Genomic DNA, 24,132 nt, shown 5'->3' on the forward strand with positions numbered 1-24,132 from the left:
GTTTCATGATTGCATATTTCTGCCACAAAGACTCAATTCTGAGCAATTCCTTGAGAGCCATTTCTTGCTTTCTTTCTATATTTTAGGGCTGTGGTCATTTTTGTTAGGTGCAAAGTGGAATACCTCTTTGGCAGCTACTGTGCCTTACCTAATGGGTACATAATTAATAGAATGAGCTCTCCTTCGTTCTGTAGTTCCATCAAAAATGAAAGAAAAGGGGGCTTCCCTGGTGGCGCAGTGGTTGAGAGTCCGCCTGCCGATGCAGGGGACACGGGTTCGTGCCCCGGTCCGGGAGGATCCCACATGCCGTGGAGCGGCTGGGCCCTTGAGCCATGGCCACTGAGCCTGCACGTCCGGAGCCTGTGCTCCGCAGTGGGAGAGGCCACAACAGTGAGAGGCCCGCGTACCACAAAAAAAAAAAAAAAAAAAAAAAAGAAAGAAGGAAAAGGAACCGTGTTAACTGAATGCATTATCTTAGCCTTATCCCTAAAGGAAAAGACAGCATGGACAGACTTATTTTCTTCTTTTCATACAAAAAAAGAAGCAGCCTTCCCTGATGAAATGCAAAACTCAGCAGTCATTTTGTTTTTGAAAAACTTACAATAATAAAATAAATTGGGCTAATTCCCCTCAGGGTACCTCCAATTTTGCCTCTTTTTTTTTTTTGCGGTACGCAGGCCTCTCACTGCTGTGGCCTCTCCCGTTGCAGAGCACAGGCTCCGGACGCACAGGCTCAGCAGCCATGGCTCACGGGCCCAGCCGCTCCGCGGCATGTGGGATCTTCCCGGACCCGGGCACGAACCCATGTCCCCTGCATCGGCAGGCGGACTCTCAACCACTGCGCCATCAGGGAAGCCCTTGCCTCTTTCTTTCTCATTCTTTTTCATGTTTTTGTTTTAAACATGCCCATAAGTGAGAGGCTCTCTGCCTGTGTGAACTGCAGGAGTCTCCCTTCTGAGCCATTTCTGTGCTGGTGCTGCATTCAGCGGGCTTGCTCTTGTCTCATAAAGGGTGTCCCCCAGTCATCTCCTCACCATGCAAACAAGGCCTATTTGGAGGAAGATCTGAGAAGCTGCCTTATGCCCTGTGGTCGCTTCTACTCCACTTCTGAGCAATCTTCCCGGAGGCCCAGGAAATAGGCTCATTCCATTCTGGGCCAGGCCTAGGCCTTCCAGAGGTCACTCCTAGCAGCAGGCCTGGGGCCCTCGGGTCTGCGGGCAAAGTTGCATGTCCACCTGGCGAGACGGCCCAGGCCTCAGGCAGAGCACGCAACCTCAGCTGGGCAGGACGGAGGACCCACCTGTGAAACGGCTTGCTCTCTGCCCTCAGCCTTTGGCGGCAAGCTGAAGAACCCACTCCGAGTTGTCCTGGTGGCCACGCACGCCGACATCATGAACATTCCTCGTCCAGCTGGAGGCGAGTTCGGATACGACAAAGACACCTCGTTGCTGAAAGAGGTCAGAAACAGGTAAGTCGGCTGCTGCATCTTCAGGGGTGATACAGCCAAAGTCATGTGACCCAGGGAAAGGAATTAAAGAACTGAAAGGCCTCTTTGGCTTGGTCAAATTTCTTTTACCAAAGCCACAAATACACGTAATAACAAATCGAACAGAAGTAAAGGGCACATAATAAAAATCAGCAGCCTTCTCACTTCTGTCCTCGCCCCTGAGTACCCCCGCCCAGAGGTAACTCCTTTTAGTTGTTTGATGTATTTTTTTCAGCTCTAGGGAGGAATAATTGACAAGTGAAATTGTAAGATGTTTAAATTGTATGAAGCGGCGATTTGATGTGTGTATACAGTGTGAAAGGATTCTCTCCATCTCGTTAATTAACGTATCCGTCACCTCACCCATTTATCTTTTTTTTTTTTTTTTTTTTGGTGAGAACATCCATCAGTATTTCTCAGAATGTAACTTGCAACCTGCTAGTGGATCATGAAATTCATTTAGGAGGTCTGGAGTGGAGTGGAGGGGAGAAGGACGTGATGGAAAGTATCAGAGTACATCTTGTATCAAGTATTTTTGGAAAACTTCTTTTTCACTTATAAATATGAATGTGCACAGAATCCCAATGTAAACGTATCTATTTTTACTTAGTGTCTATCCCCAAAACAGTTTGAACCTGCAGTTCTATTTAATATGCTGGTAATGTGAATTCTTGGTTTATCAACTGACAACCCTTCTCTGTTATCTTCCTGATGTGAGAAATAGGGCTTCTACTAATATTTTAGATCTAAGGTGTTATTTCATACTCATCCCTCTGTTCTCACTCCATCAACCTGCAGAAGCATCTCTTCTTCTGCCTTGTAAAGTGAGTGCATTAGGCCTCCCCTTTCCTGCATCGGGGGAAGCTGTTTCCCCCGTTTTGTGGAAGCTGGGGCGCCTGTCTGCACCCAGAGCAGGTGGTGTCCCCAGGCCTCCACCCCAGGGTGACGTTACAGAGTCCAGCCAACAGCAGGTGTGGGGTGTCTCTACAAGGCCACCAGAACTTCCTTGCCTCCCACCAACCGTTTGGGCCAGCAGGAGCCTGGCCCTCTGTGGAAACACCCGGTGAGACTGCGTCACTCTGAGGAGGTCACTGCTCTTTCCTTAGGTTTGGGAACGATCTTCACATTTCAAATAAGCTGTTCGTTCTGGATGCCGGGGCTTCTGGGTCTAAGGACATGAAGGTACTTCGAAATCACCTGCAAGAAATACGGAGCCAGATTGTTTCGGTGAGTATACCTGGGGAGGGCTGGACCCAACCTTCCCCCGGACCATCCAGTGACCCAGGAGTTGGGCCTCTTTGTGTGGCCCTCTGGGTTTGGTCTGGTTTTCATGGGACCCAGTACGCGGTGTCTGCATGGCCATGTTTTTATCCTGTTACCCTGGGGTAAGGAAGGAAGAGTAGAGAAACAAGGAGAGATGGCCATGAGATGAAGCGTTGTTATGGGCAAGGTTAGAGTATATGAAATTCTGACAGTTTGGGTTGTTTGTTTAAAAGTAAAATTGTTTGTTAGAAATTACAAAAGCAATGCAAAAGTGACTTATTGTGAAATATTTGGGAAATGCAGAAAAGTAGGAAAACAGTCACCAACAAAATTCACTGAAGAGCATAACACAATAGCTGTCCAAATGGAATAAGGTGGTGTTCTTGGATGGCAAGACTTTATTACTAAGTGTTTCATTTTCCCAAGTTATATAAACTTCATACAGTTCCAGTCAGCATCTGAATGGGGTTGAGGAGATTGGGTTTTTGTCTTAAAATTTCAATAGAAGAATAAATGAAACATGTTATAAAGGCTCTGTAATCAATAAACCAATAAATAACTGGAATAGATTAGTGAGTGTCGAAGTAAATCAGAACATCTGCAGAAATTTAATAGAGAACATAGATGTTATTTAAAGTTAATGGGGAAAATGTTTATTTAATAAATGATCTGGCACACCTGGCTGTTTGCCTAGAAGGAAATGAGGTTGAACTCCTGCTTACTACATAGCGCAAAAATAGACTGTAGGCAGATTAAAGCTTTTAAATGTAAAAAATAAAGTAATATCTTGATGGAAATGCAAGATCATTTATTTTTAAAATAACTTAGAAGTGCTTTGAGAAGCCTTTTCAGCCAAGTTAGAAAACCTCAGAAGTGTTCAAAGAAAACACACCAATATTTTGTCAAATACATTTGACAACATAGAAGATTTTTCTGGCCAATAAATTCCATAAACAAAGTTAAAAGGTGAGATAGATTGAGGGAAAAATATTCTCAATGCACCTGGCATATAAAAGGTTGCTATCCATAATATTCAAAAAGCTGTCTGAAATGGGTAAGAAACGGGCAAATATCCCAATGGAAAACTCCTAAAACAGAATGCTCCGGGGACTGTTCCTGCTTCTAGGCTCGAGTGTAACAAGGAGGACATGGCTCTCGCTCCCCTGCATGGCAGGTGCCGTCTTTAGTAATAACTCACCGTTTGCCTGATAGAAGTGCTGTGCTTACAATACCAGGCTCCCGTTCTAGACATGCTTTTGGAATTTTCAGGAACCCTCTCCTCTCTCGTGAAGCTTGACCCTCGCTTTCTAAAGGAGGGTACGCTACGGCAGAGTCGGTGGGCAGGGGAAAGCCTAGAGGGCTCTGGAGAACCTGGTCACGGAAACCAGTGGGTGGCGATCGGGAACAGTGGTCTGTGGCTGGCTCAGCGCCTGCTCACCAGGTGGCATGAGGGCCTGTGCTCCCTGAAGAGTCTTGAGCTGGGGTGTGGCATGATGTCTGCTTCACATCCCACACACCCCCAACTTCTGTGGTCAGGCAGATGAAGCTCACCAAACAAACTGCCTTTATCCCTGGGAATATTGTTCGTTGAATAGGGAGTGGAATTTAGGGGGTGTAAAAGATGAGATTCGAGAAGGGACTGCCTGATTAATGATGCAGTGCAGTGTATGGCTCGTGGCGTTTTTAACTAGGAAAGTGTGCTGATTATGAGTCTGTAACATAGACTGATTTATTTAACCAAGTTAAGAGCTTAAAAACACATTTCAAGCCAATTACCAAGAATTAATCAAATTTGAAATATTTCAACAGTAATCCCCATGAATACCTAATTTACTGGTAAAAAGCCATCTAATGTTGATAAAGATACTCTCTTTTCCTGTCTCTTTGTTCATAAAGCGGCCATCACCTGGCTGAAACCCTCACCCCAAGAGAGGGAGGGAGGAAAACATTAGGACTTCGTGAACGTTAGTTAATTGAGTCCACAATTCCAAAGCCATTTTTTGTGAATCCTTGCCATCTATTTAAGACGAGCAGTGGAAATGAAAGCCTCTATAAAATTTTATATTTGTTAAATGGATTCTGCTTAAAGGCAACACTGAAAAAACAAAGCTACCCCAGTACTTAATCAAAAATCACTGGCGCATCCGAAGAATTACATGCAACAGTGCAGATGTGAGCGGCATCGTTTTTTGCCGGCTCCTCCTGAGTCCCCACAGCTGTGCGTTGACCTGCCTGTACTGCATGTTCTAGGTCTGCCCTCCAATGACTCACCTGTGTGAGAAAATCATCTCCACGCTGCCCTCCTGGAGGAAGCTCAACGGGCCCAACCAGCTGATGTCATTGCAGCAGTTTGTGTACGACGTGCAGGACCAGCTGAACCCCCTGGCCAGCGAGGTGGACCTCCGGCGCATCGCCCAGCAGCTCCACAGTGCTGGCGAGGTGAGGGCTCCAGCCCCGGCAAGGGTCTGGGAGGGGGCCCTGGGATGCATTTCCAGCGTCTGAAGGTGGGATGAGCTGCGGAGGCCGAGTGGCAACTGCCCACTACCCATGATGTTTCCAGACGTGCGACTATCACAGGAAGTCTCAAGTGATTCCCCGAACTGCGGTTCTTTGCTCTCCTGTTCACCTTAAGAGCTGTTGTTTCGTCTTGCTTTGGTTGGTTTGTTTTCCGGCTTCTCTTAGTTTGGGAGCACAGTTCCTGCTACACTGGGTGACGGGGCCTCTCCTCTCTCTCCCTGGGGCAGCTGATGCTTAGCTGTGATTCCTGCAGCCTTCAGGGTGGCTGCTCTCCATGGAGTGTATCAGCTCCAAACAGACCTCTTGGGCTCACAGACAATCAAGAAATAGTAGTGACGTATCTTCAGGGAGAGAACATGTGGAGACACTAAGACATGGCAAGCAGTGATCCCCAGAAATGACGAAGAGATAGGAATCTCTCTTCCTGGTTCAGCTCTGGGGTGCAGTTTGGGAACCCTATTCTAATTGCTTCATAGGCTGCCTGTTCCTCTCAACGGGGCATAGCCTTCACATTCTTCCATCATGTGAAATCAGGAGACAGTGTAAGCTAGTATGGGCTAAGACAGTTCTGAATATGAAAAACCAGAAGCAGTTCCAGGAATTTTGCAAACCAGAAGCTTCCCTGCCCAGTCTCAGGTGCCATGTGTGGCCCTTGGCCATGGATTACATAGGTTTGAAATTCTACTTGAATCAAGAAGCCAGCGACCCTAAAAACTAGAGCCTCAAGCAGTGATTGTGTCAGTCTTTAAATTCCAATGAAACTACAGGCTAATCTACTGGCCCCTCCAGCAGTACTTTTTTTTTTTTTTTTTTGGTAACATCTTTATTGGAGTATAATTGCTTTACAATGCTGTGTTATTTTCTGCTTTATAGAGTGAATCAGCTATATGTATACATATATCCCCATATCCCCTCCCTCTTGCATCTCCCTCCCGCCCTCCCTATACCATCCCTCTAGGTGGTCACAAAGCACGGAGCTAATCTCCCTGTGCTATGCGGCTGCTTCCCACTAGCTATCTATTTTACATTTGGTAGTGTATATATATGTCCATGCCACTCTCTCACTTCGTCCCAGCTTACCCTTCCCACTCGCTGTGTCCTCAAGTCCATTCTCTACATCTGCGTCTTTACTGCTGTCCTGCCCCTAGGTTCTTCAGAACGATTTTCTTTTTTTTTTTAGATTCCATATATGTGTGTTAGCATACGGTATTTGTTTTTCTCTTTCTGACTTACTTCACTCTGTATGACAGACTCCAGGTCCATCCACCTCACTACAAATAACTCAATTTCATTTCTTTTTATGGCTGAGTAATATTCCATTGTATATATGTGCCACATCTTCTTTATCCATTTATCTGTCGATGGACACTTAGGTTGCTCCCACGTCCTGGCTATTGTAAATAGAGCTGCAGTGAACATTGTGGTACATGACTCTTTTTGAATTTTGGTTTTCTCAAGGTATATGCCCAGTAATGAGATTCCTGGGTCGTGTGGTAGTTTATTTTCAGTTTTTTAAGGAACCTCCATACTGTTCTCCATAGTGGTTGTATAAATCTATATTCCCACAAACGGTGCAAGAGGGTTCCCTTTTCTCCACACCCTCTCCAGCATTTATCGATTGTAGATTTTTTAATGATGACCATTCTGACCGGTGTGAGGTGATACCTCATTGTGGTTTTGGTTTGCATTTCTCTAATAACTAGTGATGTTAAGCATCCTTTCATGTGTTTGTGGGCAATCTGTATATCTTCTTTGGAGAAATGTCTATTTAGTTCTTCTGCCCATTTTTGGATTGGGTTGTTTGTTTTTTTGATATTGAGCTGCATGAGCTGCTTGTACATTTTGGAGATTAATCCTGTGTCAGTTGCTTCATTTGCAAATATTCTCTCCCATTCTGAGGGTTGTCTTTTCATCTTGTTTATGTTTTCCTTTGCTGTGCAAAAGCTTTTAAGATTCATTAGGACCCATTTGTTTATTTTTGGTTTTATTTCCATTTCTCTAGGAGGTGTGTCAAAAAGGATCTTGCTGTGATTTATGTCATAGAGTGTTCTGCCTATGTTTTCCTCTAAGAGTTTGACAGTGTCTGCCTTACATTTAGGTCTTTAATACACTTTGAGTTTATTTTTGTGTAAGGTGTTAGGGAGTGATCTAATTTCATTCTTTTACATGTAGCTGTCCAGTTTTCCCAGCACCACTTATTGAAGAGGCTGTCTTTTCTCCATTATATATTCTTGCCTCCTTTATCAAAAATAAGGTGACCATATGTACATGGGTTTATCTCTGGGCTTTCTATCCTATTCCATTGATCTATATTTCTGTTTTTGTGCTAGTACCATACTGTCTTGATTACTGTAGCTTTGTAGTATAGTCTGAAGTCAGGGACCCTGATTCCTCCAGCTCCGTTTTTCTTTCTCAGGATTGCATTGGCTATTCAGGGTCTTTTGTGTTTCCAAAGAAATTGTGAAATTTTTTGTTCTAGTTCTGTGAAAAATGTCATTGGTAGTTTGATAGGCATTGCATTGAATCTGTAGATTGCTTTGGGTAGTATAGTCATTTTCACAATGTTGATTCTTCCAATCCAAGAACATGGTATATCTCTCCATCTGTTTGTATCATCTTTTTTCTTTCATCAGTGTCTTATAGTTTTCTGCATACAGGTCTTTTGTCTCCTTAGGTAGGTTTATTCCTAGGTATTTCATTCCTTAGTATATAGGAATGCAAAAGATTTCTGTGCATTAACTTTGTATCCTGCTACTTTACCAAATTCGTTGATTAGCTCTAGTAGTTTTCTGGTAGCATCTTTAGGATTCTCTGTGTATAGTGTCATGTCATCCTCAAACAGTGACAGCTTTACTTCTTCTTTTCTGTCTTGGATTCCTTTTACTTCTTTTTCTTCTCTGATTGCTGTGGCTAAAACTTCCAAAATTATGTTGAATAATAGTGGTGAGAGTGGACAACCTTGTCTTGTTCCTGAGCTTAGAGGAAATGGTTTCAGTTTTTCACCATTGAGAACAATGTTGGCTGTGGGTTTGTCATATATGGCTTTTATTATGTTGAGCTAAGTTCCCTCTGTGCCTACTTTCTGAAGGGTTTTTTATCATAAATGGGTGTTGAATTTTGTCAAAAGCTTTTTCTGCATCTACTGAGATGATCATATTTTTTTTCTCCTTCAGTTTGTTAATATACTTTATCACATTGATGGATTTGCATATATTGAAGAATCCTTGCCTTCCTGGGGTAAACCCCACTTGATCATGGTGTATGATCCTTTTAATGTGCTGTTGGATTCTCTTTGCTAGTATTTTGTTGAGGATTTTTGCATCTATGTTCATCAGTGATAATTGGCCTGTAGTTTTCTTTCTTTGTGACATCTTTGTCTGGTTTAGGTATCAGGGTGATGGTGGCCTCGTAGAATGCGTTTGGAAGTGTTCCTCCCTCTGCTATATTTTGAAAGAGTTTGAGAAGGATAGGTGTTAGCTCTTCTCTAAATATTTGATAGAATTCGCTTGTGAAGCCATCTGGTCCTGGGCTTTTGTTTGTTGGAAGATTTTTAATCACAGTCTCAATGTCAGTGTTTGTGATTGGTCTGTTCATATTTTCTATTTCTTCCTGGTTCAGTCTCGGAAAGTTGTTCATTTCTAAGAATTTGTCCATTTCTTCCAGGTTGTCCATTTTATTGGCATATAGTTGCTTGTAGTAATCTCTCATGATCCTTTGTATTTCTGCAGTGTCAGTTGTTACTTCTCCTTTTTCATTTCTAATTCTATTGATTTGAGTCTTCTCCTCTTTTTTCTTGATGAATCTGCCTAAAGGTTTATCAATTTTGTTTATCTTCTCAAAGAACCAGCTTTTAGTTTTACTGATCTTTGCTATCATTTCCTTCATTTCTTTTTCATTTATTTCTGATCTGATCTTTATGATTTCTTTCCTTCTGCTAACTTTGGGGTTTTTTGTTCTTCTTTCTCTAATTGCTTTAGGTGTAAGGTTAGCTTGTTAATTTGTTTCTTGTTTCTTGAGGTAGGATTGTATTTCCATAAACCTCCCTCTTAGAACTGCTTTTCCTGCATCCCATAGGTTTTGGATCATCCTGTTTTCATTGTCATTTGTTCCTAGGTATTTTTTGATTTCCTCTTTGATTTCTTCAGTGATCTCTTCGTTAATTAGCAGTGTATTGTTTAGCCTTCATGTGTTTGTATTCTTTACAGATTTTTTCCTGTAATTGATATCATTGTGGTTGGAAAAGATACTTGACATGATTTCAATTTTCTTAAATTTACCAAGGCTTGATTTGTGACCTAAGATATGATGTATCCTGGAGAATGTTCCATGAGCACTTGAGAAGAAAGTGTATTGTCTTGTTTTTGACTGGAATGTCCTATAAATATCAATTAAGTCCATCTTGTTTAATGTATCATTTAAAGCTTGTGTTTCCTTATTTATTTTCATTTTGGACTATCTGTCCGTTGGTGAGAGTGGGGTGTTAAAGTCTCCTACTATGATAGTGTTACTGTCGATTTCCCCTTTATGGCTGTTAGCATTTGCCTTATGTATTGAGGTGCTCCTATGTTGGGTGCATAAATATTTACAGTTGTTATATCTTCTTCTTGGATTGATCCCTTGATCATTATGCAGTGTCCTTCTTGGTCTCTTGTAATAGTCTTTATATTAAAGTCTATTTTGTCTGATATGAGAATTGCTACTCCAGCTTTCTTTTGATTTCCATTTTCATGGAATAGCTTTTTCCTTCCCCTCACTTTCAGTCTGTATGTGTCACTAGGTCTGAAGTGGGTCTCTTGTAGACAGCATATATACGGGTCTTGTTTTTGTATCCATTCAGCCAGTCTATGTCTTTTGGTTGGAGCATTTAATCCATTTACATTTAAGGTAATTATTGATATGTATGTTCCTATTACCATTTTCTTAATTGTTTTGGGTTTGTTATTGCAGGTCTTTTCCTTCTCTTGTGGTTCCTTTAGTATTTGCTGTAAAGCTGGTTTGGTGGTGCTGAATTCTTTTTGCTTTTGCTTGTCTCTAAAGGTTTTAATTTCTCTGTCAAATCTAATGAGATCCTTGCTGGGTAGAGTAATCTTGGTTGTAGGTTTTTCCCTTTCGTCACTTTAAATATGTCCTGCCACTCCCTCTGGCTTGCAGAGTTTCTGCTGAAAGATCAGCTGTTAACCTTTTGGCAATTTCTTTGTATGTTATTTGTTGTTTTTCCCTTGCTGCTTTTAATATTTTTTCTTTGTATTTAATTTTTGACAGTTTGATTAATATGTGTCTTGGAGTGTTTCTCCTTGGATTTATCCTGTTTGAGACTCTCTGTGCTTCCTGGACTTGATTAACTATTTCCTTTCCCATATTAGGGAAGTTTTCAACTATAATCTCTTCAAATATTTTCTCAGTCCCTTTCTTTTTCTCTTCTTTTTCTGGGACCCCTATAATTCGAATGTTGGTGCGTTTAATGTTGTCCCAGAGGTCTCTGAGTTTGTCCTCAGTTCTTTTCATTTTTTTTTTTTCTTTATTCTGCTCTGCGGTAGTTATCTCCAGTATTTTATCTTCCAGGTCAGTTATCCGTTCTTCTGCCTCAGTTATTCTGCTATTGATCCCTTCTAGAGAATTTTGAATTTCACTTATTGTGTTGTTCATCATCGTTTGTTTGCTCTTTAGTTCTTCTAGGTCCTTGTTCAACGTTTCTTGCATTTTCTCCATTCTATTTCCAAGATTTTGGATCATCTTTACTATCATTATTCTGAATTCTTTTTCAGGTAGACTGCCTATTTCCTCTTCATTTGTTTGATCTGGTGGGTTTTTACCTTGCTCCTTCATCTGCTGTGTGTTTCTCTGTCTTCTCATTTTTCTTAACTTACTGTGTTTGGGTTCTCCTTTTTACAGGCTGCAGGTTCGTAGTTCCTGTCGTTTTTGGTGTCTGCCCCCAGTGGCTAAGGTTGGTTCAGTGGGTTGTGTAGGCTTCCTGGTGGAGGGGACTAGTCCCTGTGTTCTGGTGGATGAGGCTGGATCTTGTCTTTCTGGTGGGCATGACCGCGTCCAGTGGTGTGTTTTGGAGTAACTGTGACCTTATTATGATTTTAGGCAGTCTCTCTGCCTTTGGGTGGGTTTGTGTTCCTGTCTTGCTAGTTGTTTGGCATAGGGTATCCAGCCCTGGAGCTTGCTGGTCATTGAGTGGAGCTGGGTCTTAGCGTTGAGATGGAGATCTCTGGGAGAGCTTTCGCTGTTTGATATTATGTGGAGCTGGGAGGTCTCTGGTGGACCAATGTCCTGAACTCGGCTCTCCCACCTCAGAGGCACAGGCCTGACACCCAGTCCGGAGCACCAAGTCAGCCACACGACTCAGAAGAAAAGGCACAAAAAAAGAAAGGAAGGAAGGGAGAGAGGGAGGGAGCGAGGGAGGAAGGAAGGAAAATACAGTCATTAAAATAAAAAAATTTATTAAAAATTTTAAAACAATTTTAAGTAATATTCAAAAAAAGAAAGAAAGAAGAGAGCAACCCAAAAATCAAATCCACCAATGATAACAAGCATTAAAAACTATACTAAAAAAGAAAAAAATAGACGGAACCCTAGGACAAATGGTAAAAGCAAAGCTATACAGACAAAATCACACAAAGAAGCATACACACACACGCTCGCAAAGAGAGAAAAAGGAAAAAAATATATATATATATAAAAAGAAAAGGAAGAGAGCAACCAAATCAATAAATAAGTCTACCAATGATAATAAACTCTAAATACTAAACTACAATAAACATAAAACCAAAAACAAATTAGATGCAGAAACCAAACCCCAAGTCTACAGTTGCTCCCAAAGCCCACCGCCTCAGTTTTGGGATGGTTTGTTGTCTATTCAGGTATGCCAGAGATGCAGGTACATCAAGTTGATTGTGGAGATTTAATCCGCTGCTCCTGAGGTTGCTGGGAGAGATTTCCCTTTCTCTTTGTTCGCACAGCTCCTTTGGGTTTGGCCCCGCCTCTGCGTGTAGGTCGCCTGAGGGCGTCTGTTCTTTGCTCAGACTGGCCAGGGTTAAAGTAGCAGCTGATTAGGGGTCTCTGGCTCACTCAGGCCAGGGGGAGGGAGGGGTACAGAATACGGGGCGATCCTGCGGCGGGCAGAGGCCGGCGTGACGTTGCAACAGCCTGCGGTGCACCATGTGTTCTCCCGGGGAAGTTGTCCCTGGATCATGGAACCCTGGTGGTGGCAGGCTGCACAGGCTCCTGGGAGGGGAGGTGTGGATAGTGACCTGTGCTTGCACACAGGTTTCTTGCTGGCTGCAGCAGTAGCCTTAGCATCTCATGCCTGTCTCTGGTGTCCGCGCGGATAGCCGCGGCTTGCTCCCATCTCTGGAGCTCGTTTAGGCGGTGCTTTGAATCCCCTCTCCTCGTGCACCCCAAAACAATGGTCTCTTGACTCTTAGGCATGTCCAGACTTTTTCCCGGACTCCCTCCCGGCTAGCTGTGGCGCACTAGCCCCCTTCAGGCTGCATTCACTCAGCCAACCCCAGTCCTCTCCCTGGGGTCTGACCTCCGAAGCCCGAGCCTCAGCTCCCAGCCCCCACCTGTCCCAGCGGATGAGCAGACAAGCCTCTCGGGCTGGTGAGTGCTGGTCGGCCCCGATCCTCTGTGCGGGAATCTCTCCACTTTGCCCTCTGCACCCCTGTTGCTGCGCTTCTCCGTGACTCCGAAGCTTCCCCCCCACCCACCCCCTGTCTCCTCCAGTGAAGGGGCTTCCTAGTGTGTGGAAACTTTCCCTCCTTCACAGCTCCGTCCCTGAGGTGCAGGTCCTGTCCCTATTCTTTTGTCTCTGTTTTTTTCTTTTGCCCTACCCAGGTACATGGGGGAGTTTCTTGCCTTTTGGGAGGTCTGAGGTCTTCTGCCAGCGTTCAGTAGGTGTTCTGTAGGAGTTGTTCCACATGTAGATGTATTTCTGATGTATTTGTGGGGAGGAGGGTGATCTCCATGTCTTACTCCTCCGCCATCTTGAAGGTCTCTCCAGCAGTACTTTAAATGATTGAATCCAAGGGTGGGGATAAGCAAGGGATCAAACCTTACCTTGTAATATAGTGCTAGATATAAAAATATATATTGTAACCATAATAAAAAACTCACTCTTTTTAATACAGTATTCTCTTGCCTTGTGGCATTTGCCAGTAATTTTCTAGCTCATAGTGATTAATCCACATTAATAATCCACATCCCTCCTTGCCCTTGAGACTTTAATAAGTAAATGAAGGCAGAATAAAAAAGAAGGGAAATCTAAATCAGGTGGCCCCCATTCTCATTGTCCTCCAGCCCCTCCTCCAGTACTATTCCTGCCCTCTAGTAAGTAATCTAAGGATCTTTTCAGATTTCATCAGTTGTCCTGTCTTTTTTCGGCTCAGGATCCCACACTGCACTCAGTCATCTGTCTCCTTAGTCTCCTCCAATACGGGACAGTTTATCAGTCTGTCTTTTGTGACCCTGAGGAGATAGTTGTGTCTAGGACTGAATTGCAGGCAGTATTCCACCAAATGCCTTACCAAAAATTAAGTAGATACTGCTCTACATTCCAGAAATGTACACTCGAAGTCTCAATTTTGAACAGAATCATATCTACAAGGCATCTCAAAGATTTAAACCAGACTGTGGGGAGAAAAGTACTTCTGGTGCAAACAGGTCCAGGGTCTCAGCCTCCACGTGAGCACGGAGTCCACCTTGGATCACCATTCTTTGTAGAACTAGCCCAGAGTAGGGAGGGAAGGGAGGGAGGGGTAAGTGTTCCGTAAAGGGGAAAGTTGCCACTTTTTTCTTTCTGACTTCTGCTTTTTAAAGAAATGAATGTGACAGGAAAAGCTTAAGTCCCTTTTGGCCACCTCTCGCCACTTTCCTCTCTCCCCACTCCAGGGCCAACCACTGTCATGGTAGCGTATCTTTCTAGACCTTTTTTATATGTGTGTGTGTTAAAAATTTACCTAACAGTCTAATATTGTAACATTCTGAATCTTTTTTGAAAAATTTCAAGCATTCAGAGAACTTAGAAGACTAGTACAATATCTCCTCATATCCTCGACACCTAATTTAACCAGTTGTTTACATTTTGCTACATTTGCTTTATCTCTTTCTCTTCTATTTCTTTATTTGCTTTGCAAACATCATGACCTTTCACCCCTAAAAAATTTAGCTCGTACCTCCTAAGGAAAAGGACATTCTCCCACATAACCACAATATAATTGATTATCACTTCCTGGAAACATAACATTGATATAATACTATTGTTGAATTTATAGTTCTCATTCAAGTGTTTGCCACTTGTCCCAGTAATTTCATTTATAGCTAATTTTATTCATTTGTGTATTTATCTGGGGACTCAGAATCCAGTCAAAACTCACCCATTGCATTTGGCTACCCTCTCTCTGTCTCTCTCTCTCTCTGTCTTTTCTTACATTGACCTTTTATAAGGGTCAAAGGTAGTCTTTTCAGAATCTCCCTTCTGACATTGCCAAGCCGTTTTTTTGGCTCAGTATTGATTTTTGAGATCTGTCCATATGAATGTGCTGAGTCATTCCTTACAATATCTGCACAGATTTCATCCCTGTTCAGGCCCTTTAGTGCTCCGAGCAGCTGAAGCATCTGGCCATTTAGGTTCCTTTGAGTGACTTCCCGTTGTCCCCTCTGGCAGATCAACATCATGCAGAGTGAAACCGTCCAGGACGTGCTGCTCCTAGACCCCCGCTGGCTCTGCTCCAACGTTCTGGGGAAGCTGCTCTCCGTCGAGACCCCGCGGGCCCTGCACCATTACCGGGGCCGCTACACCATGGAGGACGTCCAGCGCCTGGTGCCCGACAGCGACGTGGAGGAGCTGCTGCAGATTCTCGATGCCATGGATATCTGCGCCCGGGACCTGAGCAGCGGTACCATGGTGGACATCCCCGCCCTGATCAAGACTGACAACCTGCACCGGTCCTGGACGGATGAGGAGGACGAGGTGCGGGTCTACGGCGGCGTGCGCGTCGTCCCCGTGGAGCACCTCACGCCCTTCCCGTGCGGCATCTTTCACAAGGTGCAGGTGAACCTGTGCAGGTGGATCCACCAGCAGAGCGCGGAGGGAGACGCGGACATCCGCCTGTGGGTGAACGGCTGCAAGATTGCCAACCGTGGGGCCGAGCTGCTGGTGCTTCTGGTCAACCACGGCCAGGGCATCGAGGTCCAGGTTCGCGGTCTGGAGACGGAAAAGATCAAGTGCTGCCTCCTGCTGGACTCGGTGTGCAGCACCATCGAGAACGTCATGGCCACCACGCTGCCCGGGCTGCTGACGGTGAAGCACTACCTGAGCCCCCAGCAGCTGAGAGAGCACCACGAGCCCGTCATGATCTACCAGCCGCGAGACTTCTTCCGGGCACAGACCCTCAAGGAGACGTCGCTGACTAACACCATGGGCGGGTACAAGGAGAGCTTCAGCAGCATCATGTGCTTCGGCTGTCACGACGTCTATTCGCAGGCCAGCCTGGGCATGGACATCCATGCGTCAGATCTGAACCTCCTGACCCGGAGGAAACTCAGTCGCCTGCTGGACCCACCTGATCCCATGGGGAAGGACTGGTGCCTTCTCGCCATGAACTTGGGTCTACCCGACCTTGTGGCAAAGTACAACACCAACAACGGGTCTCCCAAGGAGTTCCTCCCGAGCCCGGTCCACGCCCTGCTCCGGGAATGGACCTCCTACCCCGAGAGCACGGTCGGCATCCTCATGTCCAAACTGAGGGAGCTGGGGCGCCGGGATGCGGCGGACTTCCTACTGAAGGCGTCCTCTGTGTTCAAAATCAACCTCGACGGCAACGGCCAGGAGGCCTACGCCTCAAGCTGCAACAGTGGCACGTCTTATAATTCCATTAGCTCGGTCGTGTCCCGGTGAGGGCAGCCTTTGGCTTGGGCAGGGTCTCTTCCAACTGCAGAGGCAAGGGGGACACAGCCCATCTTTCCCACTGCAGATTCTGGCGCGTCCTTTCCTACGCCCACATCCTGAAGGACGCCACCCTCCCTTCCGCTTCACCTATTTCTCTGCTACTACCTCCCTCCTCTCACACATGGCGTTGTGTGTGAAGGGTCTTTCTAGTTTAAGAGCAGACCCTATCCTTTCCTTTGGCCATTTGAAAAGCTAGCTTCCCTCCATCTCTCATCCTCTAGTACCTTGCTTCTTACTGATAATTTTACTGGAATTCGTAACTTTTCAATGAAATTTTTTTAAACTATTATATTGATTGTCCTTTTTAAAAAAAAAAAGTGCACATTTATCCAAAATGTGTATTTCTTATACTTTTTTCTTTGTTATACCATGTCCTCAGCTTATCTCTTTTATATTTGTAGGAAAAACTCCCATGTAAGGAATCCCACTGTATGATTTATAAACAGACAATATGTGAGTGCCTTTTGCAGAAGAGGGTGTGTTTGAAATCATCCAAGTCAGCCCGGAGCTGTCGCGAAAGAAACGCTCCCTCTCTGTCTCTTGCTGTGTGCTGATCATCGCCAGAGGTGCTGCACCCGAGGTTTTTTTTTTTTTTTTTTTTTGGCAACTTTTGTGTTTCCTTTGACAAGGAAAGGGGAGAAAGAAACCTCCTCTAGAGCAATTTCATGGCCAGTGTTGTTGCTACGATAAGACATGTTTGTGTTTGCTTTTGTTTCAACGTCCGTGTGAACATCCACGTGGAACCTGCAGACTGTCACGCTTCATCGTCCCCTGTCATCTCAGGTAGAAGGCTGACACTGTTTTAGGGAGCCAAGACCTGTGTGAGAATTCAGAAGACCCCCGACTCATGATTTGTGGCAGTTTGTTGTCATTTGTGCATAGCAGATGGTTCTCCACATTTAGATCCTGGTTTGATAACTTCCTGTACTTGAAGTCTCAAAAAGAAAATAAAGGAAGCAAGTTTTCTTGCAGTGATTTTAAATTGTGATAGAGTTTTAAATCGAAATAAGGGAACATGTCCTAATTCTTCTGTCCTGAGAAGCATGTAATTTTAATGTTATATCATATGTATATATATATATGCAGTATGTATATACATATATATTAATACAGGTATTTTTACTTAATCTATAAGATGTAGTAAAAAAGGTTTTCTTTTCTTTTTAGTTCTTTTTTTTTCTTTTCCTTTTTTTTTTTTAATAAATAAACTGTTGCTTGTTGCATTAGTTTGTTGGTGTTTAATTCAAAAGGGATTCTTTTTCTTTGTTTTTTTTCATTTGCCAGTACCCCACCTCGTGGGACAAACCAGTCCAGAAAGTGATTAAACCTAAACTCTCAGGGGTGGAAATCAACCCAGTTTATTAGGTACTTAATTATTACTAAAGTTGGGAATGGTGTGGGGAAGCAGAAAGAACTCAGGTGATTTCACATGTATTTCTTTTTAATTTTTTTATTTTTATTTATTTTTGGCTGCGTTGGGTCTTTGTTGCTTAGTGCAGGCTTTCTGTAGTTGCAGCAAGCGGGGGCTACTCTTCGTTGCGGTGCACAGGCTTTTCATTGTGGTGGCTTCTCTTGTTGCGGAGCACGGGCTCTAGGTATGCGGCTTCAGTAGTTGTGGCACACGGGCTTCAGTAGTTGTGGCACGCAGGCTCTAGAGGGCAGGCTCAGTAGTTGTAGCGCACGAGCTTAGTTGCTCCGAGGCATGTGGGATCTTCCCAGACCAGGGCTCGAACCCGTGTCCCCTGCATTGGCAGGAGGATTCTTAACCTCTGCACCACCAAGGAAGCCCTGCACGTGTATTTTTGCTTTAAGGAAAAGAGGCCCCTTCCATTTTCCTTGGGTGAACCCCCAAACCAAATTGGATCATTCAGGCTCAGCAATGGGGGAACAGAGGAAGCTTTCTATTCCTATACAAAGGTGGAGGGAGCTCCTGCAGAACAATAGAAAACTTGCTACAAAAGATACATACCTTCCCGCCCATCTTTACTTAGACCACACTGCTGCAGGCCATCAACTAGAAACCCTAGTTTTGGCCTGCATGGTAGCTGTAAGTGACAAAAGCTCTAATGACAAAACCCATTTTTAGTAAAATCTCAAGACTGGTTTAAAAAAAAATGGGCAAAGAAAAAAGATTGGAATGAAAAAGACTACAGTGATGTGGGTGATTTTCTCTACGGTTGTGGGAGTAGAATTCATTTCTGTTTTGCCTAAATGGTCTGTAATAAACATGACTTACTTTTATAAGGAGAAAAGAAATATTAATGGAGTAAAATTAAAAGCTGCACGTAAATATGCGTCAAAAGGATGACACTGAAATTGAAATCGTGATTGCCTTAGAGGAGTAGAACCTCCTTTTCGTGAGTCAACTCCCTCCTGAACGTCAACTTCATCTCTCCTGCTTCAAAAGTGCTTCATATCACGGTATCTGGCACCAGGATCTAGGATCCAGGAGGCAAGGGCTGCCTCTGGCAGCCTCAGTAAGTAAAATCCCTAAGAAGGATTCTGACTGCTCCAGTCTGGATCATGGAGCCATCCCAGTGGTTGGGAGAGAGAGAGTCACAAGATTGGCCTGGCCCTGGGCACCCTAGGACAGTGTTGGGAAAGGAGCAGTTTCGCCCAAGAAGGGAGTTCTGTTAACAGGAGAAAAGGGCAGAGGGAGGATGCTGTGCAAATGAAGCAGAGGACTGCAGGAGTCTTTATACTTTTGTTTTAAGCAGGTGCCTGTCCATAAGGTTATGGGGCCACCTAAGCTCCTGAAATGTTGAAGCCATACTTCGGAATCATTACTACACAAATTTGCAGAGTTTAAGTTCCACTGAGCTCACTGCCCTGCCCTGGGAATTGCTGTGGGGTCATTCCGGGCGGCATCTCGGAGTCTTCAGTGCCATGAACTCTGGTTAGGCTGAAACTGCCTGGCAAAGCCCCAGCATGGGTAGCCGGCTCTGCCTCCTGCAGAAGGGGAGAAACCAGGCCATTCATAGCTCACTTCCTGCAGCCACAGTGGGAATCAAAAGGTACAGGTTCTTAGGAGCCAGAAGCAGCCTTTCATGGACCCTTTTTCTTAGAGTTGCTGTAAAATGCACTAGGGCAACATGTTCCTCATCCCCTGGGAGCTGTGGCTACCCTGGGGTGCCTGAGGTTCCCCTATGGACAAGAGCATCCCAGGGACCCAAAGCCTCCCTGGCATGGGCTGGAGGGCCCTTCCGAGAATTCTGATTGTTTCCAGAAGCTGGATCCCACACCTTCGGAAATGAATCAGAACTCTGGGTGGTCTTCTTTTTTACAATTAAAACCACAGGATTTCCTGAAACCATAAAACTACATTTGGCCCTATCAGTGTCCAGAGTCTACACCAGTCTTACCAAACCCTGATGGTGTGACCCCAGAAAAGCCACTCCAAAATGAAAGGCTGGGCCTGGCTACTCCTGCCTCAACAGCAGCTAGATGCCAGCCAGGCTGTAAAACCGAAGGGTAGCTCTGAGCTGAAAAGCTTCATTAAGAGTAAAAGGATAGTTGCAGTTTCGCAGCGTGAAAAAAGTCCTGGGAGTGGATAGTGGTGACGGTTGCACACCAATGTCAATGTATTTACTGCCACTGCACTATGCAGTTACAAGTGGTTAAAATGAAAAAAAAATTATGGTATATTTATTTTAGCACAGTTTTTTAAGAACAAGAGAAAAAAGATAAAGCTGGAACCTAAAACTATCCAGGTAACCGTGAAGCTTGCTGAGTAATATACAGTACTACCCATGTGTTCAGAGCAGCCCAGCAAAGCCTGTGCCCCCCACTATGGGGGAGGGGGGATTAAAAAATGAAGGATTGCTTTTAAGAAGATTTGATATTTTTTTATTTTAAAAGAACCTGGAAAATGGTTATCATGGGAGGAAGAAGTGAGAATTTTGTTTGGCTTCTTTTCTTTTTTTGTTTATTCAGTGTTTTGGGGTTTTTTGTTTGTTTTTCGTTCGAATTCATACCTTGGATGGCACCAATAGTCTTTTAAGGACTTTGGATTCTTTTTGTTTTTTTGGTTTTTTTGGCTACGTTGGGTCTTTGTTGCTGTGCGTGGGCTTTCTCTAGTTGCAGCGAGCAGGGACTACTCTTTGTTGCGTGTGTGGGCTTCTCATTGTGGTGGCTTCTCTTGTTGCAGAGCACGGGCTCTAGGTGCATGGGCTTCGGTAGTTGTGGCTCACGGGCTCAGTAGTTGTGGCTCACAGGCTCAGTAGTTGTGGCTCGTGGGCTCTAGAGAGCAGGCTCAGTAGTTGTGACGCACAGGCTTAGTTGCTCCGTGGCATGTGGGATCTTCCCGGACCAGGGCTTGAACCTGTGTCCCCTGCATTGGCAGGCGGATTCTTAACCGCTGCGCCACCAGGGAAGCCCCAGGACTTCGGATTCTTGGCGACTTAGGCCACACCATTTATGAGGGTAACATGCTTTGATTCATCATTCCCCAGACGTTTGCTGAGCACCTATTGCCTATCATGGGTGCCAGCTCCATGCTCACAGCAGGGACTCAGAGCTTGGTGGGCTGGAACCTGCTCCCCTAACCAGCCTTGGGGCTCAACTCGACTGTCCGAGGAATTTGCTCTCAGGGGGCTATTTTCAGGGACTGTGACTGTACTTTGGATGGCCACCTGAGGTTGAGGTCACTTTTATCATTGCAACCAAGGGTCACATGCTGGTGAGAGGACTCAGCAGCTACCAGGCAGGGGCCACGTCAGGGACAGAAACTTCTGTCCCCACTGAATGCCTGGTCAGGGAGGTGCCCCTGAAAGGGGACTGAAGGAGCAGTCAGCCCCCTTCCATCTGCATCTCTGGAAATGCGTGTGGCGGAGCAGGAAATGACCCCAGGAAACGGCGGCTAGTCCTGGCTGAAACGCCCAGCCTCAGAAGGTTGCCCGTGACTCGTGTTCACAAGGCAATTCTTTGCCCAGAAGAATCAAAGAAGTGTGTGGGAGTGGGGAGGAGGGACAGGAAAGAAGCTTCACAGGTACCTACAGTAGAGGCTTCCCTGAGCTCGGACTCTGATGCCCGTCACTCTAGGGGCTGACGCTTGGTGAGGGTGGCCTGGCCAGGCGCCAAAGGCTGTGACTCCAGCCTGTCAGCAGTACAGCAAAAGGACCGGGACAAGCTTCTGGTGAATAATGTGTCTTGTCCCATCGAAATCACAGAATTTTACAATGAAAAGAGATCTTATAGATGGTGTGATTCAACCACGCTCTTTGGAGGCTGGAAGGAAAGAGTTTAAGAGATTTAGACCAAACAGCACGGTTCAATTATTACAATTTAGACTAAATGTCAGGCCCTCTGACCACAACTGGGGCCCTTTATACTCCTCTGCTAAGTATTTATATTGTAATGTAGTGGGTGTGTTGTGAGTGCATGTGTATGTGTGTATACTGTGTGTGTGTGCACAAGTGTGCACCAGTGTATTGCGTAAGTATGTGTGTGGCGTGTGCATGTGCCCACGCATACATGTAACTGTGTATGTGCATGTGTGTAAGTGTATGTGTGTATATACATGTATACGTTTGTGTATGCGTGTATGCATGTGTGTATAAGTGTGTGTGTGTATGTGTGTATAAGTGTGTGTATGCATATGTGATGCATGAGGTAAGGGATTCCCTGGCCATAAAGACTTGCTCTTCTGGCCAAGAGCCTGGATTGCCACTGATTCAGCCATGAGTGCCCATTTCCCACAACCGGGGTGACTAACAGAGCATCACGAGAATTTTCTTACCCCCCACCCCATGCCATCCTCCAGTGTGAGCCCTATGGGGTTCTGCACAGCCCTCAGGTTACATCACAGCCAGAGTCAGTGATGAGCTTCCTGTCTTCCGAGAAGGGAAGGCCAGTCACCCTAGAGGGAGGCCAGGGCTGTTTCCTCTAAATCACGTGATTCTGTGACCAGTACTCGCATGGGAAGGAGAAGCCAGGCATTTATTACTGACAGTCCATGCTCCCACCTCTGTGCTGAAAGGCAGCAAGCCAGGTCCTTCCTTGCCAGCCCTACCTGGGGCTCAACAGTGCCCCTTTGGCTTTCGGGGCAATTGAAATGCAATGAAAGTTTTTTTTTCCTTTCACCTTTTTCCTAGACATACAATATTTTAATGGAACTGAAATCATACAAAATGTACAATTTTATATGCTGCTTTTTAAAAAATTGAAGTATACTGACGTATAATATCCTATTAGTTTCTGGTGTACTTGCTTTTTTTTTTTTAATGTAACATGATGGCTCTTTTTCAATGTTACTAGAAGCTCTTCAGAAACATTAGTTTTAATGGCTCATAATACTCAAATAGTGTCATATCCCGATTGAACTAACTGTTCCTTACCATGAAATACTCAAACATTTTCCCCCATTATAAATAAAATTGGGATAAACATCTTTTGGTACTTTCTTCCCCCTACATTCTGGATTAGACATGAAACATTTGGGGGTGGGGGTGGGGTGTGGTCACATGACAATTAAAAATCCAAGGACAGAAGCATTTATTGCTGAGCAAAAAATTGCATTTGTGTTGCTCTCTTTTCTGGGAAAATAGAAATCTAATGTCTAGATTTCTATTTTCCCAGAAAAACGTTATTTTATCTACCAACCTTTTGATGCTTTCTTACTACATTTTTTTTTGCTGCTTATAACAGCTTTTATAATATCATTCTTTTAGCAAGAATGGAAAGAAAATTCAATCTTTCCACCATCATGAGAGACGAAAATGATTAGTTAATAATTATAGTTATTGATTGTTTAGAAAACTCTCAGCTTCAAAACTTATTTTTAGTTAATGCCATATAAATTTTGAGAATTGTTTTCAAATCTGGGGAACCTCTATCAAGTATATATATATACACATATGAGCTGTAGGATTTTCTGACATGTTGACTTTTCTCATGAAAAAAGTGCAGTTGTAAACACTCATTAACCAGTTGTCATGGTGGACATACTTCTCCATCTGGTTTGATGTCCTGAGTTTCTGTGCAGGCTTCTGTCAGTGGAGAGGCACTTCCTGGTGCTCTGGTCTCTTCTATTTGTGTGGCCCCCCTGCCATCCCGCTCAGGGGTCCCAGTTCTCCAGCCGACAGACATTGCTGACCCTGGGAGCCAGCCGTCCAGCTGGGTCTCTGTCCAGCATGTTGGGAAACTACTGGACGAACTTATCAGTCAAAACAGGCTGTAGACAGTGAAGATCCCCACTAAAGACCCTTTCATGCAGAGAACACCCAGCCCCAGGGCACACATGCAAATCTGGTTATTTTGTAGAAGGTTCTAATTTGTGAATTTAGCTGACTGCTTTCACCTCATGACATTTTACTTATCTTTCCATAAACCGGACAAAGGCAGACTTGATTTGATTCTCATTCATCATTTTGGCAAGAATGCCATCCTGCAAATGAGAAATGAAAGTGAATTTTACTCCTCTCTGTCCCCAAAAGCTATAGCCTGAAGCTGTTTTCCCATAATAAGTAGCTTTTCGTTTTACTGACTCTTGAACCCTGCATTATTGTGTCAGTGGTTCCACTTTGAGAATTTCATGCACTAGTAAAATGTCATAAAGGTCATGGGGGCCTGACACTTTTTTTTGCAAAGTAAGACCACTTAGAAACAGCAACAGCTACCAAATGATGTCATCAGTCATTGCAAAAAAAGTTTTTAAACATTGTAATGTCGAAAAAAAGAAAAGAAAAGAAGGTAAGTTAGAGTCTTAGAACAAAGGACATTTCTTTCCATTGAATAATCTAATCTTAGGGGGAAAAAAATCATCCAGTGGTCCTTGTTTTCTCCTTATGTCACAAGACTAGTGACCAGTTGGTCATGGGCAGTGTGACTTTTGTTGTTTTGTTTTTCCAGAAGCCTTGGCTCTTTGCTATGTATAGAAGTGCAGGGAGAGCCCCACAGGACCCTTCTTGTGAAA

At 44.3% G+C, this 24,132-nt stretch overlaps 1 protein-coding gene across 1 annotated transcript in view; it reads left to right on the forward strand.

Moving 5' to 3' along the window:
• DAPK1 (death associated protein kinase 1) overlaps window positions 1–16,253 on the forward strand; it is a 208,939-nt gene extending 192,686 nt beyond the window's left edge. The window contains exons 23-26 of the mRNA XM_082842193.1: window positions 1,330–1,468; window positions 2,593–2,713; window positions 5,000–5,188; window positions 14,937–16,253. Of these exons, the coding sequence (XP_082698319.1) occupies window positions 1,330–1,468; window positions 2,593–2,713; window positions 5,000–5,188; window positions 14,937–16,169 (1,682 nt within the window). The 3' untranslated portion in view covers window positions 16,170–16,253. The remainder of the gene's footprint in view (window positions 1–1,329; window positions 1,469–2,592; window positions 2,714–4,999; window positions 5,189–14,936) is intronic.
• The last annotated feature ends 7,879 nt before the right edge of the window (window positions 16,254–24,132 follow it).

Source organism: Leucopleurus acutus (assembly GCF_964270905.1).
Source record: "Leucopleurus acutus genome assembly, chromosome: 7".
Classification (NCBI taxonomy): domain Eukaryota; kingdom Metazoa; phylum Chordata; class Mammalia; order Artiodactyla; family Delphinidae; genus Leucopleurus; species Leucopleurus acutus.